Here is a 17,424-nt window from a genome sequence, read left to right as displayed (position 1 = left end):
TGCTTTGAAACAAATCACTGAATGAGTGCTTACCTAGTAACCTTGCATCTCTTCCCCCTTCTTTTATTGACATTCTGCTTTGTTCCCATTAACAGAATCAAACATACATATATTTTGGATGATCCTTTTGATGATCCACCTCAGCTGGCGGAATTTATTCCTGAGAAATCTCCAGAGGGCAAACCACATGATGAGGTAACTTGAATATTACCACCAGTTTGATTGATAGCCTGGGGCTTATAAGATCTTGACATTATCTTGTCTCTAAGAATGTTAGTTCATTTGTTAGGTCCTAGTTCTTGGTTAACAATCAAGAATTTGTTTATATTTCTTCATTCTCTTACATTTTGCTTTTGCATACTGTTTTTCAGTTGATAACGTAAATATTCATTAGTTCATTCAGATACTACGGAGTTCATTGCTTTCAGATCTTTACAAAGCTTAGATTTAAGTACTATCCTTGAAAATAATCTGATATAAGAATATGCGTAAAGATTAGGTAAAGTGAAATAAAATATATACTGTAACTTGATTCTGAGGAAAAAAAGAATTTTGATTGAATTTTTGGATATATAATGACATTTATATAATCCTAGTAGGCTTATAATTGCTTGATTTTAGTCAGAATTTGGAATCTGAAAGTGAGCATGCTTAGGAAATTGAGGATTTTTTGATGTAGTGGAATTAAGAGTCATATTATTGAGTCAAATGCTTTATCTAGAGTCCTAGGGATCATTATAGGTGATTATGGGTAAGTTTGGACTATGGAGTCCTTTCTAAGATTGCTAAAGGATTTGTTTATACAAATAGTGGTCTGAATTTTTTAATGTTTTTATGATTCTTTCAAAAGATTTCAGTGCTCTTCTTTCTATGGGCTGTTGCTGCTCTCTTTCTCCTTTTCATCCATAAATCTCTAAGTCTCTTCAGCTTCTTCCTCATCCCTCTTTCTAACAGGAAGTTTTTCTCTTTTTGGCAGTATAGTGCTGTAGTCTACAGCCAAAATCTGTTCATGTCAAACTTAAAGTCTAGTTCTGCAAAGTCTTCAACACAGCCCTATTATCACATAAGGTGGCATCGAAACTCCAAGATTGGATTTTTTTTTTTTTTTTTTTGGGGGGGGGGGGGGTGCTGTATGGGCTAGTCCTATGCAATCTAGGGAAGGGGTTGATTGGTGTTTTTTTTTCATTGATTATAAGGATGAACATCCTAAGAATTCAAAGTTTTGTCTGAAAGGGAGTGGTCTAAGTTTTATAAAGATAAGGTTGGTCAAACGTTTTTGCTATTATGATGAGAAGCTTCTAACCTTGAGATCTTGGGTTGAATTTTGTAGCTTTGAAAATAAAAGCAAGGTAGTCCAGGTTTATGTTTTGGGGATAGCTTATTAGAAAATGTAAGCAATGAATGGACCTAACTGCTTGGAATGTATAGTGCTGAGGAATAGTCCCACATGGAATAGGTTGGGGACTAGTTCACTTAACTGCTTAGAATGTATATCATTGAGGAATAGTCCCATATTGGATAGGTTACGAACTCTAATTGATCTCATGTACTCATGGCCCATCCACCTACCAGATTAAGCTTTTGTGTCGGACTTTAACATGATAGCAAAGCCACCTATCCTTAGCTTGCTGATGCTTCTGCACTCTTACTTATTATTTTGCATGTCACCCCTCCCAGATTTCCTTTCCTTTTTTGGATTTACACAAGAGAGGTGTTAGGGAATGGTCCACATCGGATAGGTTAGGGAGTAAGTAGTGTCATATACTCATGAGTCATCCATCTATTAGCTTGAGCTTTTGGGTTTGACTGTAATATATAATACAAAATCTTTGTCATAGTCTTATAGAATGCCTAAAATGTTAATATTCGACATAATAAAGTTCACATATGAATCACTCAATTTGTAACTTGGAATTTTGTAAACTTCTATGTAAGGTTTGCCGACTCGGAACCGGACCCCATGTTGGTCATCAACAGTATGAGTCGGTATGCCCTCGTATCGGATCCGACCGACATGGAAACAAGGGAGAATTGGGGACGGAATGAGAGAGGGGGAGAGGGAGGCCGACAGTGGCCGCTGGAGGGCCGACAAGGCCTCTATGGCTCTGCAGTCCTTTGTCAGAGAGATTAGAGAGGGGGGAGGGAGAGAAATGGACGGAGGGGAAGGCGGTAGGGAGGCCATTGGGTACTGTCGGATGGTGAAAATCCATCCCACGGATGTTGTGGGTTTGGAACAGGATGGGTTCCCTATTCATCATTTTTTTCTTTTAAAACATGATTCATAGTGAAGCTGACAATGGACAGGAAAGCCATTGTGGCCGTTGGAAATGAAAATCTATTGCCGGCTTCATTGTGAATTATTTTTTTTTGTTTTTAAATGATCAACAGGGGTGGGTTGCCTGTTTCGAACCCGTGGGATCCATGGGGTGGATTTCCACCATCCGGCGGCCTCTCCACCACTTTCCCTTGCTTTATTTCTCTCCCTCTGAAGTCTCTTTCTATCTCTCTCGCGTGGGACTATGGGGCTCCGGAGGCCTTGGCAGGCTATCGCCGGCCTTTCCATCTCCTTTCCTCCCTTCCTCTCCCTCTCTCTCTCTTCCTCTCTTTTCTTCTCCCTCACTCCGTTCCGCGGTGTTCCGAATTGAATGCCTGGACTGCACCCGTCGGTATGGTTCGGCACCACTGGAACTGCCTGGTCTGGGGGCGAACCATGTTTCATGCACTTGTTTAAAAATAAGCACAAGCTTTTCTTTGTCCTTGTGGCTTTACAGCATAAAATCTTCAAGGCAAGTTGCTTTGTTGCTTGTGTAACCTTAGGATCATGTGAAATTATTTAAAGCATATCTATGGCAAGCATGACCAATAGGACTGGTTGAATTTCTCTTTGTTTTCTCAAGAGAAGATAGTGTCTTGTTGAGTTGGTCTTTTAACTGTTTTGTTGGAGTATATTTGAAGCATGCATATGTGATGGAAGTTGGGGGACATAGTGTGAGCATCAGAGTGACATAACAGAATATCAACCTATCTAAGCAAGAAGTTAATTTGGGTCTAGAAGGAAGCAATTAAATTTGGAAAGTAAAGGTAGAAAGATAACTGGATACCAACAGGCTAATTAAGGATAAATAACAGCTCTTCACTCCCTATTAATAAGGCTTCATCATTGTTGGAATTTGTCAAGCTCCTCTAAAGCACACTATGACCAAGGACTCCTTCGATTGACCATGTTGCTATCCCTAGAATCTACCAAGGTTTGCTTTAGAATCCATTAGAGCTTGCACTGAATCCACCATGCAAAAGAATTTTTGAAGCAGCCAGAGTTAGATGTATTCAAGAGCTAGGAAGCACAGATACGATACGGGACATGGGTATGGTACGATACAGATACGAAGATACGACAAATTCTTAAAAATATAGGATATGATATGGTTTGGATACGGTATATTAAAAAATATAAAATTAATATAATATTAATATAGAAGCATAAATACTCAAGATAAATTTAATATAAAAACACAAATCATAAGTTCATAGCTTTAGAGCACTTATGTTTGAAAAGTAAGCATCATTAATGCATAGTCATTACAAGCAAAAATACCAGCAGTTTTAATGGCAAAATTTAGTACCCATTTTAAGCATTATTAAGCCATATCCCAACCATTTTAATGTTTCATTAATGGCAAAATTCATATCCCAGCCGTATCTGATGCCAAAAAAATCAGAAAATAGAGGAAAAACAACCAGGCATGCGGTGGGTACGTATCACACTGTGTTCCCGGCATTTCCGTATTGGATACGTCTCCGACACGGGTACGGCAGCCCTTTTGCCATATCCTTGCTTCCCAGTTCAAGACAAAACAAGCTTCATTGATGTGTAAAACAAGGGAACATGGGGATATTTATAGGCTCTGGGGTCTGTTACATTGAAAGGGATGAGTATGTCTTCCGAAGTTCAACTAAAACTTAATGGAGTTCTAAAGCAACTAAAATGAGTCACCTCACCTTAAGGGTCAGTCTAGAAGCAGAATCCTTCTGACAATGGATCGAGTGACAGTTATTCTATCATCGGATTGATTCTGATGGTAATACAATGGCCATCATGTTCTGGGTTTCCTTACCTAGATAGGACTGGAGCACTTGGGTTTTGGACTGTAACTTGGTGCCATCAGTGTTCTTCGGACGGTGTACTATACATTGTTGGATGTGGTAGAGCTGGACTCTAAGTGGATGACGCCAAGGGGCTTTAATAGAAGGCCTCCTGTCATCAAATTGAATTGGACAATGGCCTGTTTGCTATCAGATTCTTTCTGATAGTGACAACTGACATGCCATTGGATCAGCTTGACTCAGACCAGGGTGGTCTTCTTCTGATGGTAAGTCCTGTGCCATTGGTTGGTTTTTGTTGATATGAACATTGTCATTGGATAGCTTCTAAAGGCAAGAGTCTTGCCCTTAGATCAGGGTTCGGCTTGTGTGGCTCCTTTGGTGCTTCCAAGCCCTTCACTTTGGTCCTAGGAGGCTTTTGATCATAGGACCTGGCATAATTAGGCTAGGGTTGCCAAACCGTAGTGTCAAGTTTCTCCAGCCTGCATCAATAAGAGCCAACAGATACTTGAGGAAGATATTTAAAATTTTCCTTTGAAGGTTTCTTTTTGATATATGTTGTAGCCTTCTAGAATCAACAAGTAAAGTTTGTTCTTCACTGAACAAACCTTCTATCAACACTTCATTCTCAGTTCGCAGTACTCATTGGATCTTGTTTTCTTGGTGCCTAGAGATGATGCTGAACTTTCTTTTATCTGCTTGGGCCTCATAGTTTATAGGATTTCAATGGTAAGTGTTTTTGCAAAGCCTAAAGGGGGAGTGTTCTTTAATCTATGCATTGCTGTCATTGCAAGAATGCCGAACTCCATCCGTAGGGTAATATAATTATGCTATAATGGTCTTTTATTTGGGTCTATTTGGACATAATTTGTGTCCCATGGAGGCTGGAATAAAAAGTACGCAACAATTAAATGAAATAAATATGTGCACCATGGAACCGTTGCTTGCAAGAATTCCCTGATTTTTGTTTTCTTCCTCATGTGTGTTGATAGTTATGAAACATGGGTCTTCTGGTTCTGATAATACTGTTTTGTTGCATATAACCATATACCTAGTTTCACATCACTTGGATATTCTCTTATGCATCTGCGGTGATGCACAATTTTTATGAAATCATTGATGAACATACCCATAACATAAGCCTCTTTTGCATTGGAAACACATAGATAGCTGATGAGCGTTTGGAGGATAACTGGGTTCCATTTGATGAGACTCTAGCCCCTGAAGAGCTTGAGGAGGTGATTCGTGCTAAAGAGGCACATACAAATGCGGCTATTCTTGAAAGTGTAAGAACTGCTATCTAGTTTCCACAATTTCATGTTTACATAAATGCAGCTAATGTTAATTGTTTCCTTAATTACGTTACATTTTATGCTTGCAGGTAGGAGACATTCCAGATGCTGAGATGAAGCCACCAGATAATGTGCTATTTGTTTGTAAACTTAACCCAGTTACACAAGTTAGTGATCTTCTTCTACTTGTTCTTCTTCTTCTTCTTCAGAAATATTTCCTGAAGGTAGGCCTTGCTCTGTATTGTGTTATATAGGGCAATCCTACATGAAAAATTACCAAATCCATCAGTTCTCTCAGTCTGACGAGGAGATATTGAAATATTTCTGAACATTCTTCCATTTTCTATTCTTAATCTGTTTCTGCTAAATGATGTTTGATTATAGTTTAATCTAATTCAGGATGAAGATTTGTACACAATCTTTTCACGTTTTGGAAATGTTACATCGTAAGTGTACTTTTTGGATATTCAAATCCTTAGCTGCAACTCATTTTTGGTTCTTTTCTGTAAAATTCATGTATTTCTGCTTGCAGAGCTGAGATAATTCGTGATTATAAGACAGGAGATAGCTTATGCTACGCTTTCATTGGTAAGTTTTTTCCCTCGCTTTAGTAATTTTTTTGTAACTTGTAGTTGTTAGGTGCCCTAACAAAAGATTTTGTGGTATTGTGACGAAGCAACCCTCTAGATTGTGAAGGAATACAATCTTATCGGTTTGCAAAAGAAGTGCTTTATTGGTATTAATTTTATAAAATCAGAATTTTTTTTACACATGATGAATTAGCATGGTTCTATTGCAGGTAGTAGTTTTACTCTTAAGCGGTCACCATATTCATTGCACTAATCACTTATTACTCAAGGTCGTTGTCATGGAGGATGATACAATTATCTATTGTGCCCAGTCAACTTCTAACCTTGGTCTTTGTGATCCATCAGTTTTTTGCTGATGGCTGACATTTGATTAGTTGTCAACCGGAGTCCAGCTGTCCCTCTCTTCTTCGACTCAATACTGTCTTATTGATAAATTTGGATGCTAACTTAGTTAATGAACACTGGTTCAATTTCCAGAAGGCCTACTACTGCCATCTAATTTGTCTTCGACCTGGCTGAGGTTGATCACTAGAAGCATGGATATGGATATGAGTTCTAGGATATCGATACAACACAATACAGATATGTTGACATGATGGATCTCGAAAAAATGGGATATATTATTGATACATATACAATATGACAATAAATAAATGTTTTTTTGCAAATATGATGAAAAATCCAAAAAGCATGATTGCTTTCTCATAATGTACCATGTAATAAAAATTGATGATCATAATATTGAGACAGTTCACAAAATGAAAATTCAATAAATAATTAACATAATAAAAGCAAATCTAGTAAACATATGTAATAAGCTAAAAAGAGGGTATGAGTGAGAAAGAGGGTGATCAATAACTTACTGTAAGTTATTGGGTGTGGATACAAATCCAAGCTCAAAACCCACTTGACTCAAGCATGGTAATCCACTAGCATATCCAAGAGCAAGGATTGCTATATTGGTCTGTTCTATCCCATACTGTGAGTAGTGTACTATACTGATACCGAATCAATACACAGTCTCATACCACATTGACAGTCGGTATGCCTCGCAATCTCGTATTGTATCATGTAATAGGATGGTACTGATATGGGGTTTGATATGGAGATGGCGAACCTTGCCCAAGAGTATTTTGGAAGTATCCAGATGTATCCCAGGAGTATCTAGGAAGTATCCAAATGCATCCCAGGAGTATCCAGGAAGTATTCAAATGTATTCCAGGAGTATTTGGGTTGCATTTTAATCATAAAAAAAATCAGGATGATTCTTTCTTGTATTGGACAGGTATCTGGGTTGTCTCTGCATTCAATGTGTAGTGGATACAGCCACAGGTGGTGCTTTGAAGTATCCTTGCCTCCTAGGTTGATTATGATGTTGTTAGTTTTGAACACCATATTAATATAGTTGTGCATGCTCTGGCTTTCTTAGCCACCAATAAGAAAATCCAGAAGGCCCTTTTATAAGTGATTAAATTCCAACTAAACTTTGGGCATTTGTTTATGGAATGCAACTTTAATTAAAACTGCTGCAAATCTAAATGTAATCTGATCGGATATCTCTGGCCGGATGTGTATAATTCCAGAAGCCTCCAAAATCACCAGAGTCCAGTCACAAGGGCTCTGTCTAGCCTGAGTTTTCATTTTTGTGCTTTGTTATGAGCTTGTATTTCTGCCACCTTGAGCTTGTTCCAACCATTGGAGTCCATGGTTTTTGTCTATATGCTGCAATCTTGATTTTTTTAAAACAAAGGTTGTTGTCTGTGGCTTCTCTCTCATTTGTTTATCATTTATATGAAATTCAACATGTTTGACTAAAAATTATCTGGGATGTATTATATAGGATGATTGAAGAGAATCTCTGGTATCAAACAAATGATGGGCAACTAAAGAGACATGATGCTAATTGACAATAAAGGGGATGGAGAATGTTTATATCAACTTTGATATTATATTATCTTTTGAATAACCAGTTCTGATTTCTAAAACCAATGCCATTTGTTCCTTCAAAAAAATATATTTGTTTCAAGTTTTCCTTTTTTTTTTTTTTAAATAAAAAAAGGCCATAATGAAGCTTTTAGGCTAAATTCTACATTGAGATCCTATTCCTTAGCTTGGCACAGTATTTTCTGATCTTGTGGAAAGAGTTTTCTTCAGACCTTAGAAATGCGGTAAAAACATGAGTCTTTTGGATGTTGCTTTCTACCCAAGTAATGGTTCCCTGCATAACTGCCCATAGAAAAAGGGTTCTTCTGCATCCTTGTTTGACTTAGAGGTTTGGCACACTATAAATGCAGATTAGAAGGACACTTTATGTATTGCTAGTACTTTTTGATTCCTCAACTGGAGCAGCAATTCAGTCTTCTTTGCTGAGCCAACTATGTCTTAGCTTGTTAAGCCACTTACATATAAGTTAAGCTATTACTTTGAAGCATGATAATTTGTGTCACTTATGGCTGCCACCTTTGTATTTGCTTCCTATGTAGTTTGTTTCCCCTATAGATCCGAGCATATAGCAGAGTTTGTTTTTCCCTCGTGCATGGGTACTCCAATTGGGTCTTCCATCTTTCAAAGGTGAATGTTGATAGTAATTGTGCCTTTTATCTGACTGAAGACTAAAGCATAACTTACCTGTATTTGCTTCTCCAAAAGTCTTCTAGAATTTCTTTTTCGCTTTTTTGGGAGTAGTCACAACCTGCTTTTATTTGGAAAAATTTGTAGCAAAAAATTGAGGAGAGTTTGTAAGCAAACATGTGTTGTATCTCTGTGCATAGCATTGGTTGCTATGTGAAATTAAATGAACTAAACAGTTTTTGAAGATAAAGTGATGTCAAATGAAGGATGATTCAGGTCCCATAAACAAAAAATTTCTTAGGAGGATTTATCTTGAAGGTTAAGGAGAGTCTAGCCTGTGTCCTAAGGGTTCTTTTGGTTTTTAATGAAGTTTGAGGCCTGTGTGTGTGTGTGTGTGTGTGTGTTTTCTTTGTCTGTTTGCCACCATGGAGTGCTCGATGTTAGGCTTTTGTCATCTATATCATGTCATTATCATCAATAGTGGCACACCAGTGCATACAGCCCATATCAAGCATACCATACTGTATTGGCATCAAATTGTGATTCGGTATGGGGGGTGTGCCGAGTCTCGGTATGACAAACCGACCCATGTATTGGGTGTATTGAAATTGTATCAGCATGGTAGTAGTATGAGGTCCCATACTGAGATTGCTGACCTTGGATGGGATAAGTTTAATTAATTAGATTAAAAATTAGGTTTTATTTTAGTGATTGATGTATGCATGTATGTGATTACTGGCTGAATATTGGCTTGCTCTTTGATAGTATAACATATTGACATTTCTTTTTCATATATTCCTATCATCTGAATGTCAATATCTCATTTTAACCGCATGCTGTATTGTTTCTTTTATCAGAATTCGAGACAAAAGAGGCATGTGAGCGAGCCTATTTCAAGGTAAGCTTTAGCACTTATGAGTAATTGCCTTTCATTAAGTATTGGAGCGAAGCCAAAATTTGTCCATGTTACCTTTAGATATCTTATGTGAGGCTTGCTAGAGTAGTTCTGCCAAAATTGGTCGAGTTTAGAAAAGTTGAAATTGTAAATACAAAATGAACAATTGGTGTACTCTCCTTGAGTCAAAAGGGGACGCCTTTAGTGGATATAACTCCATACAAATCTCCTGATGTTTGGTGATTTTAATACATGATTGGGTTAATTGTATGATCCATGACAACCATTATCTCCTATAACAAATTATGTAATAAAATAATGCACAAAATGTGTATTGTGCTGCTTCCTTGACACAATCCATATTAACACCTAATCACCTAATTTATGGTTCGAATTAATAGAAGAGACGTGTCTTAAATGCATTGTTTGATTTTGTTTGATCCTATCCTAGGGAAATTACGTGGAGAAGTTGAAAATATTATGTGATTGCTGAATGCTAGTATAACTTTAAACAAAATTAATGTTATAGTTATTGGAGCAGATTGATAGTGTGAGTCAAAAAGTTCCAGCAATGAATTTGGGCACAAAATGAGATGGAGTGAGTTAAGGGGTGGATCTTTGTTAGAACGAAGGTGGATCTATATGAAAATTTGGGTAAATAAAGTTACAGAGTGAATAACAGCAATGATAGAGATGGAGTGGGTGAGAACTAGTTAAGATTGTTTGGTTATATGCAACAAAAGCTATGGAGAGTAGGCTTGCCATACAGGTGTGTACCGGGCATACCATACTGTACCAATACTAAATCAAGACTTGGTCTGGAGCTGAACCGACCATCTTACTGTGTGTACTGATATTGTACCAACATTGGACATTATGGAAAATATTTTAAAAGGAATATCCGTTATATCCAAAAGGGCATCTTTTTGTTCTATGTTCAAACTAGGCGAGTAGCCTCCATTGTTGGTACAACCTTCAGAAGAAAAGTTTTAATTGCTTGTTTACATTAGCATCTCGCACATGATGGTTCTGGGTTCCCAGCCATATGTTCATACTTGCTTTATGAGTTCCAGGCATATGGATGTTTTAGAACCTAGCATGAAGGAACTTTGTGCAAAAATCAAGGACTATAGCATTAAGGAAAAGCTAACCAAAGATAAGTTTGTTTGTGCAATTTACTATTTGTGTCAGTACATAACTTGAACTACATTATACTCCAATAACAAAATTATTTATGAGATTTAGTAACACATCCTCAGTTTTGTTTTATAAGGTTAGATTGTTTTTAATTGCTAACGTTTTTTGTTTACATATCAAAAACTTAGTTGATAGGGTCTCTAGAGCTTTATTAAAAATTATGTATTGTGTCTAGAAGCATAAATATTTTAAATAACCATGACAAAACAATCCTAGTAGGGTTCATTTCATAGTTTGCTTTCTTGTTATCCATATATCCAGTTGTAGAGCTGGCATCAAACTATCACCTCTTCTCCTATCAACCCGCATTGTGAAGCTCTTAATTTTAGTTAAAAATAACATTAGTGTGGAATTTAGAGTGTTCTTGCAACTTTTATTTATTATATATAGTATATCATGATTTGTTTTGACTCCTTGGTGACACAACTGTGTGATCATGACAGATGGACAATACTTTAATCGATGACCGAAGGATACATGTGGATTTTAGTCAAAGTGTTGCGAAATTATGGAGCCAATATAGGCATGGTAAAAGGAGTCATACAAATAAAGGTGAGCTTAAAGGTCTTTATGTCTTTTCGATTTGATATTGTTATTTAAACATTGTCTGTTGTCTAGGATCATGTGCATGAGCTCTTCCACTATAAAAACTAGAAGTACTCATATTCAGATTTTCTCTTCCTTCTATTAGGTATAAGACTATCTCAAAAGCATATTTCTTGCATGAGATATTGTTTGCTAATGACACATAAATCTGCACTTAAGATGTTGTGTTGTGCTAGTTAATTTCAAAATGGAAGATGTAAAAAATTTGGCTCTGCAAATCAAGCCTGTCACATATATAAAAGGGTGTCCCACTGTATTGCACAACCAAGACAGTGATGGATTCTCTACCTCTTTGGGGATGGAGGCCAGAAGTTTTGAGAATTCAAGATAAGGTCATGGTGAGGTGGGCCATTTATCATTACAAAAGATGACAAGTGAAAGTGTAGTGATGTATGCAACCAAGGCATCCTAATAGATCAAGAGATTTGAATTGTGTTCCTGCATGACCTGATCAATTCAATCAGGCACTCATCATCTATTTGACAACATGAGAAAACCAGGGGTCTCCTCTCCCCTTCTATCGATCCAAGGGATAAAAGAGTAGAGGCCTTTGGTGTCCCTTCTAGTCAAGAATTGGGGATTGGTAATTGCTGGTCTCTATGTTTTTCTCTAATGCTTTTCTTCATTCATGGTTCAATGTTTTGGTGTCAAAGGCATAGAGGAACCACACCAAGCCATATGGTGGTTAAAGTCTACTGTGGTGATGATACTATACAGGAGGTCCAGTCGAAAAATAGCTTGACACTAGAAGGATAAAAAAATTTAAAAAGAAAAAGACTAATTAATTCCTTACATGAAACAAAATTACTATGAAGTGGCAATGAATTCATTGGCGAGTTAAATAAAAAAATGCGATAGATATGATTTTTTATCACAAAGATATTTAAATTATGGGAAAGGGAAGGACTCATATTTATGAATTAACATTACAAGTAAAAGGAGATCAAGAAATTCTGTACAATTTTGGTGCACTAAAACTTGAATCATTTTATGTATTGGTAAGTATAGCTATTAGTAATTATCGAGAAAATGAATATATTAAGGTTTGCCATATTGGTATCGGACTCTGTATCGGTGAAATTCTACTATAGTGTCGGTACACGGTATGGTAAGGTACGATCGTATTGGTACATACGGTGCCGGTATGGTGTATAGCGAACACTGGAATATATGATTGCTACCCATAAAAATGTGGATGGCTTCCACCATGCAGGGTCTGGGGAGGTTTGATGTATGTAGCCTTACCCCAGTGTGCGGAGAGGTTAGTTCCATGTTTCGAACTGTGACATCTAGGTCAGAATTGACAACCATACCGTTGCACCAAAGCCTGCCCTCTGTCTGCCATATACATCACCAACAAAATATGGCGAAGAACTTAATAGGTCCGATGTACGTAGCCTCACCCCAGTGTGCGGAGAGATTATTTCTATGTTTTGAATTGTGACACCTAGATCAGAATCGGCAACCATATAGTTGCACCAGAGCCTGCCCTCTGCCTATCACATACATAACCAACAAAATATGGTGGAAAACTTAACAGTCTGCTTCTTTATATTCAATCTTCATAATATTTGAGCTTCTTCAAACTTCTAAAATGAGGATTTTAGATACTAATCTATCCAGAGATAAACTTCTACTTATAGACAATATTTGATTCCCACCAAGCACAAAAATTTGCTAATTGCTCGATGTACGTTTCATCTTCTAAATTTTCTTGGAGATTTACATTGAGGCATTCTATTCGTTTAAGGCCAATGTTGATTTGTAGCAAGAGAAATGGTTCCTGTAATATTAAGCATGTTCATTGGCAACCAGTCTAGCTTTTAATCTTTTGACCACATTATTAGGAAAAGCATATTACTTAGACCCTATTTGGTTGCTTCCATGGTTCGAACCTTGGACAAACCCAACATGGGCTGCCAGTGAGGAGCAGGGTATTAGTAGGAATTTTTTAATTGGGGAGCAGTGTTCATACAATTATTAAAAATTTGAAACGCTAGAAATGATATTTCAAAAGGAATCTATTATTCTATTTATTTAGGGATTGTGAGATCAGGCTCCCTTAGTTGCAGGAGACTTCTTTTCTATTTGTACGGTTTATGCTTATTGGTTCAACTGACAACTTATTCATCTAAACGTGCCTTTAGTAGTGTGGATTCAAAAACCAGCATAATGGGACGATACCATCATTATAGTATTACACCAAAGCGAAATCGATATTGGTACTGGTGTCGGGACATCAGGACAATGCAAGATTGGGACATACCAGTTGTCCTGATCAATATTGTTGGATACCAAGTCCAGTATGGCTCGTATGAAGCCTGTACTGATGAGGAAGACTTTTTTTGGTGAAAAAAAGCATGGGAAAGGGACAAGTTGGCTATCTCGACTGGTAGGATCCAGTACCAAGGCTGGTTTGGTCGGTATCAAGCCCATCTTGGTTGGGACAGCAATCTTTTTTTTTTTTTTAATAAAAAAATAGTTGAGGTCCACGTTGACTAACAAGTGTGAATGACAAATTGGAGTATTAACCCGGTACAGAAACATGCTAGAAGTAGAATTATTTGACTCAATGATAAAAAGGAAGCATGCTAAGATTATTCAACCACATAAATGAGGAGATCCGGTGAAAACTAATGCTAACTTAGTTATGAATCTTCTTGACTTTGCATTCATTTGCCTAGTTACAAGTTTTAACCATGAGGGTTAGGGACTATGAGAACAAAATTTACATTGTGCTAGGTGCCATTCATTCCCATGTTTGCTTATGCTGCAAGACGTCAAATGTAAATCAGAGGAATGCAGTGTGCAATCAAATGAACCTCATTCATTTCTACTCTGCACATCAAAAAAAACTGTTGATATATCGATGTTACATGTCAAAACTGAAAATCCTAGAAAAAGAACCCAAAAAAAAATAACAAAACAAAGAAGAACCCTCAAACTTGCGTACCAATATGGTACTAGCACACACGATCATCCTGAGGCTGAGAACTGGTATGGCAAGGGTTGGTATCACACCATTCCATGGAAAAACTAGTACCACCTTCGTACCGATATTTTAATCATTGTTTAGTAAGGTTACCTTTTTTAACAACTGATGTGATAAAATTCCACATGTTTTTACCCTAGCCCCCTTGTCTTCCACTACATGACATGAACTGACATGAGAGTGGCCATATGATCGAAAGTTGTTTGCTCATTTCCTCCAGGCAATGACCTGTTGTCTGCCATCAATGCTTGAAGGATCATTGGTGAATTGATCAGCACTCGGATATTTGCAGGTTATTTGTTATGCCTCAATGAGAGGGCTTAAAATTCACCGTCTGATCAGCAAGGATGGCCATAACACTAGGCTTGATTTGATTTTTAAGGCCTTTGATGATTTGATTTATAATTTGTTTTCATATTTTCATGTATTCTTTCAAACAGTCAAAGCATGGTTCTGGATGATTATAACAGGATTTTAAATTGTCAAGAACTGATTCATGCATTGAACAATCAAAAAGATTACAAATACAAGAACTTCAAGAGAGCCTAAAATTTCAGTAGTTGAAAATAAAACATGTAAACACGACTATAAACCTGCAAATGATTGAAAGAACATAAACTACATGATAAAGAGCCGTAGAAGCCCCATCCAATGCAGAAATCCAAATCATATATGGAGTTGGGTGCTGTTATAGAGTAGATAGATTCTCCATTTGATAGCTTCCTCCAACATAGAGAACCTCCTTGGTGGTCTCTTCCATGAATTCCAGCAAAAACTAGTTTTGTATGGTTATTTTTAGCAACAACTACTGTCTAATCAGGAGTCCTATGCAAACTCGTTAATAGTTGGTCTCATTTAACTTTTGATGGCAGTTTTCTCCAGAAGTAACTTCTCGTAAGTGGCTTTTCTGCATGTATGTCACTTGTCAAAATACTCTCTCTCTCTCTCTCTCTCTCTCTCTGTGATTCCATCCTAAAAAATCAAACTTCGAAAAGTGGTGAAGAAAACATGACCATCCATGTTTATCTATTAGAAGGAAATAAATCTTTCTTTAATATGAGTTTTAATAGGACTGAAATGTGTGATCTTGGGAGAAAGAAAATAAGACAATATGGAGGGAAAAAAAAAGATTTTGAACTGGAGTCTTGCTCACAATTCTGGAAAAAAAAAATTCGATTCACAACTAATTCTTACCTATCTTTTCTCAACAGCTGGACTCTAAATGGTAAGGAAAAAAATCTTTTAAAAACTAAGCAGACCATAACTGCCTATGTCAGGCATTCCAATATATCTCAAATAATTTTTTTTAATCATTTGACATCTATTTTCTTTTCCACATAATCAATACTACGCGTAGTATTATTAATTAATAAACATGAGTTGCTTGAACTAACATAAATATGTTTTGTTTGATATGCCTCTTGGTAAATCTTGTTTTTCTTAATAAGCTACAAACTGATCGAGGCAAACCAGAAACTGATGGGATCATCTAGAACAGGTGCCCCTTGATCTTCCACTTTGAAGAGATTTATCTTCCTGCCTCGTACGTGTATTTGTTGTCTGTCTTTTGCCTGTCTTGGAAGGGAACTTACTACTTTACCACCAGACAGAAATGGGTATTTGAAGATCCAATTAACGACACAAAGTTTTAAAAATCACAATTGCTGGTGCTGCAAATGAAGTGAGCTGTTCATGGACACCTTAAGCTTGGCCCATATTGGGCCCTCAACTTTTTCTGATTAGAAGTCAAGAGTGGCACAGACCTCAAGTCACATATTAAGCCTCAGCTTATAGATGAGCCAGGTCTGAATAGGCAGCAAGCATGATAGCAGCATAAACATTTGTGGCTGAGCTTAGATCAAGCTTGAGCCAATCTTGAACACCTCACCTCTTTTGTATAGCAGTCTGAGTCTCAACAATCGAAATCTGAGATCATTCCACTCATATTCTGCCATAACAATCATTAGTGAGAAGAAGTTTTTTTTTTTTTTGGCTTAGATTTAACAATTACACAGGTTTGATTCTTACATCAATAATTTTAGCTGCTGTTTCTTTTGTTGTGATTGACAGGAGACTCCAGCATATTGTTGTTATGCTCTAGTTGTTTTAATTTATATGACCTCTTACCTCAGCTTATATATTTCTTTCTAATAGAAGTGAGTTCCACAATCCCATAACATTGAGATGACGTCTCATCTAACTACAATGCTGCAGTCTAGTATGACTTTCTGAAAATAATTGTGCAGATGGCTGCTTCAAATGTGGTGCTCCTGATCACTTTGCCCAGGATTGTGATCAACGGCCTGATAATAGACAAAGAGGTCCAAAATATGTGCTGAAAGATGATAACATGCAGCATGGTGGAGATAATCATCAAAGGTCTGTGTGTGTGTGTTTTTCTCTGTTGTGTGTGTGAACCTTGTGCTCATGCCGAAAAATCTTTGGCCAGGTATGACATGTTGTTCGATGAAGATAATATGGATAGCGAACGTGGAAGACAAGAACAAATGAAGAAATGCAAGACAGACCATCATAATTATGAGCATTCTACGGGAAGAGGTTATGATAAGAAAGACTCAGAGAGACAAGGGCATGATGATAATGGAAGTAGACGTATTAGAGAATATGAGAGCAATCAAGGAAGCAAGAGGCATCATGAGCATCTAAGATATGAAGATAAAGAGCATCGAAGGCGGCACGATAGTAGTAGGCATCGTAATGATGGAGATAACAGAAGTTCTGGGAGCGGATGGCATGAAAATGATAGATCAGATGGTGATTGGCACAGGAAGGATGGGAGAGACCATCAGAAGAGAAGCAAAGACAGTGACAAACACAGGAAAGATGACAGATACTCTGATAGGAAAAGTAGGGACCGGCACTACGAGTCATACAAGGAAAGGAGACATGGAGACGATAGAAGAAAATGAGGGAAAAGACACATTTAAGCTGCTCGTGTTTTGAGGTTAGGACTTGCAGCAATAGGCTGTAATGCTGTGTGAAGTTAGGACTTGAAGCAAAAAGTTCTTGCTAGTGCTCCATGATAGAAAGCATATGTGAGTGCTACAGAACCTAACATCCTAAAGTTTAAGTAGCTTGATCTTTTTCTATGTTTCTGGTACCGCATATCTCAGTCTTTAGAAAAAGAAGAAGAAAAATAGTCATTGCGTTCCTTTCCCA

The 17,424-nt window shown here is 37.2% G+C and overlaps 1 protein-coding gene across 2 annotated transcripts; it reads left to right on the top strand.

Moving 5' to 3' along the window:
* Positions 1–95: 95 nt before the first annotated feature.
* On the top strand, positions 96–17,424 carry LOC140850962 (peptidyl-prolyl cis-trans isomerase CYP59-like; the record flags this gene model as incomplete). 2 transcript variants are annotated; one of them, XM_073244766.1, is given in 9 exon segments in its annotated part: positions 96–195; positions 5,268–5,387; positions 5,483–5,560; positions 5,793–5,839; positions 5,926–5,981; positions 9,412–9,452; positions 11,090–11,198; positions 16,491–16,623; positions 16,694–17,424. In XM_073244766.1, coding segments are annotated over 9 exon segments (1,165 nt in total), but the record flags the coding sequence as incomplete, so codon positions are not given.

Source organism: Elaeis guineensis, chromosome 10, assembly GCF_000442705.2.
Source record: "Elaeis guineensis isolate ETL-2024a chromosome 10, EG11, whole genome shotgun sequence".
Taxonomy (NCBI): Eukaryota; Viridiplantae; Streptophyta; class Magnoliopsida; order Arecales; family Arecaceae; genus Elaeis; species Elaeis guineensis.
Note: the sequence above shows the minus strand (reverse complement) of the source record. Positions and strands in the feature narration are given on the sequence as shown.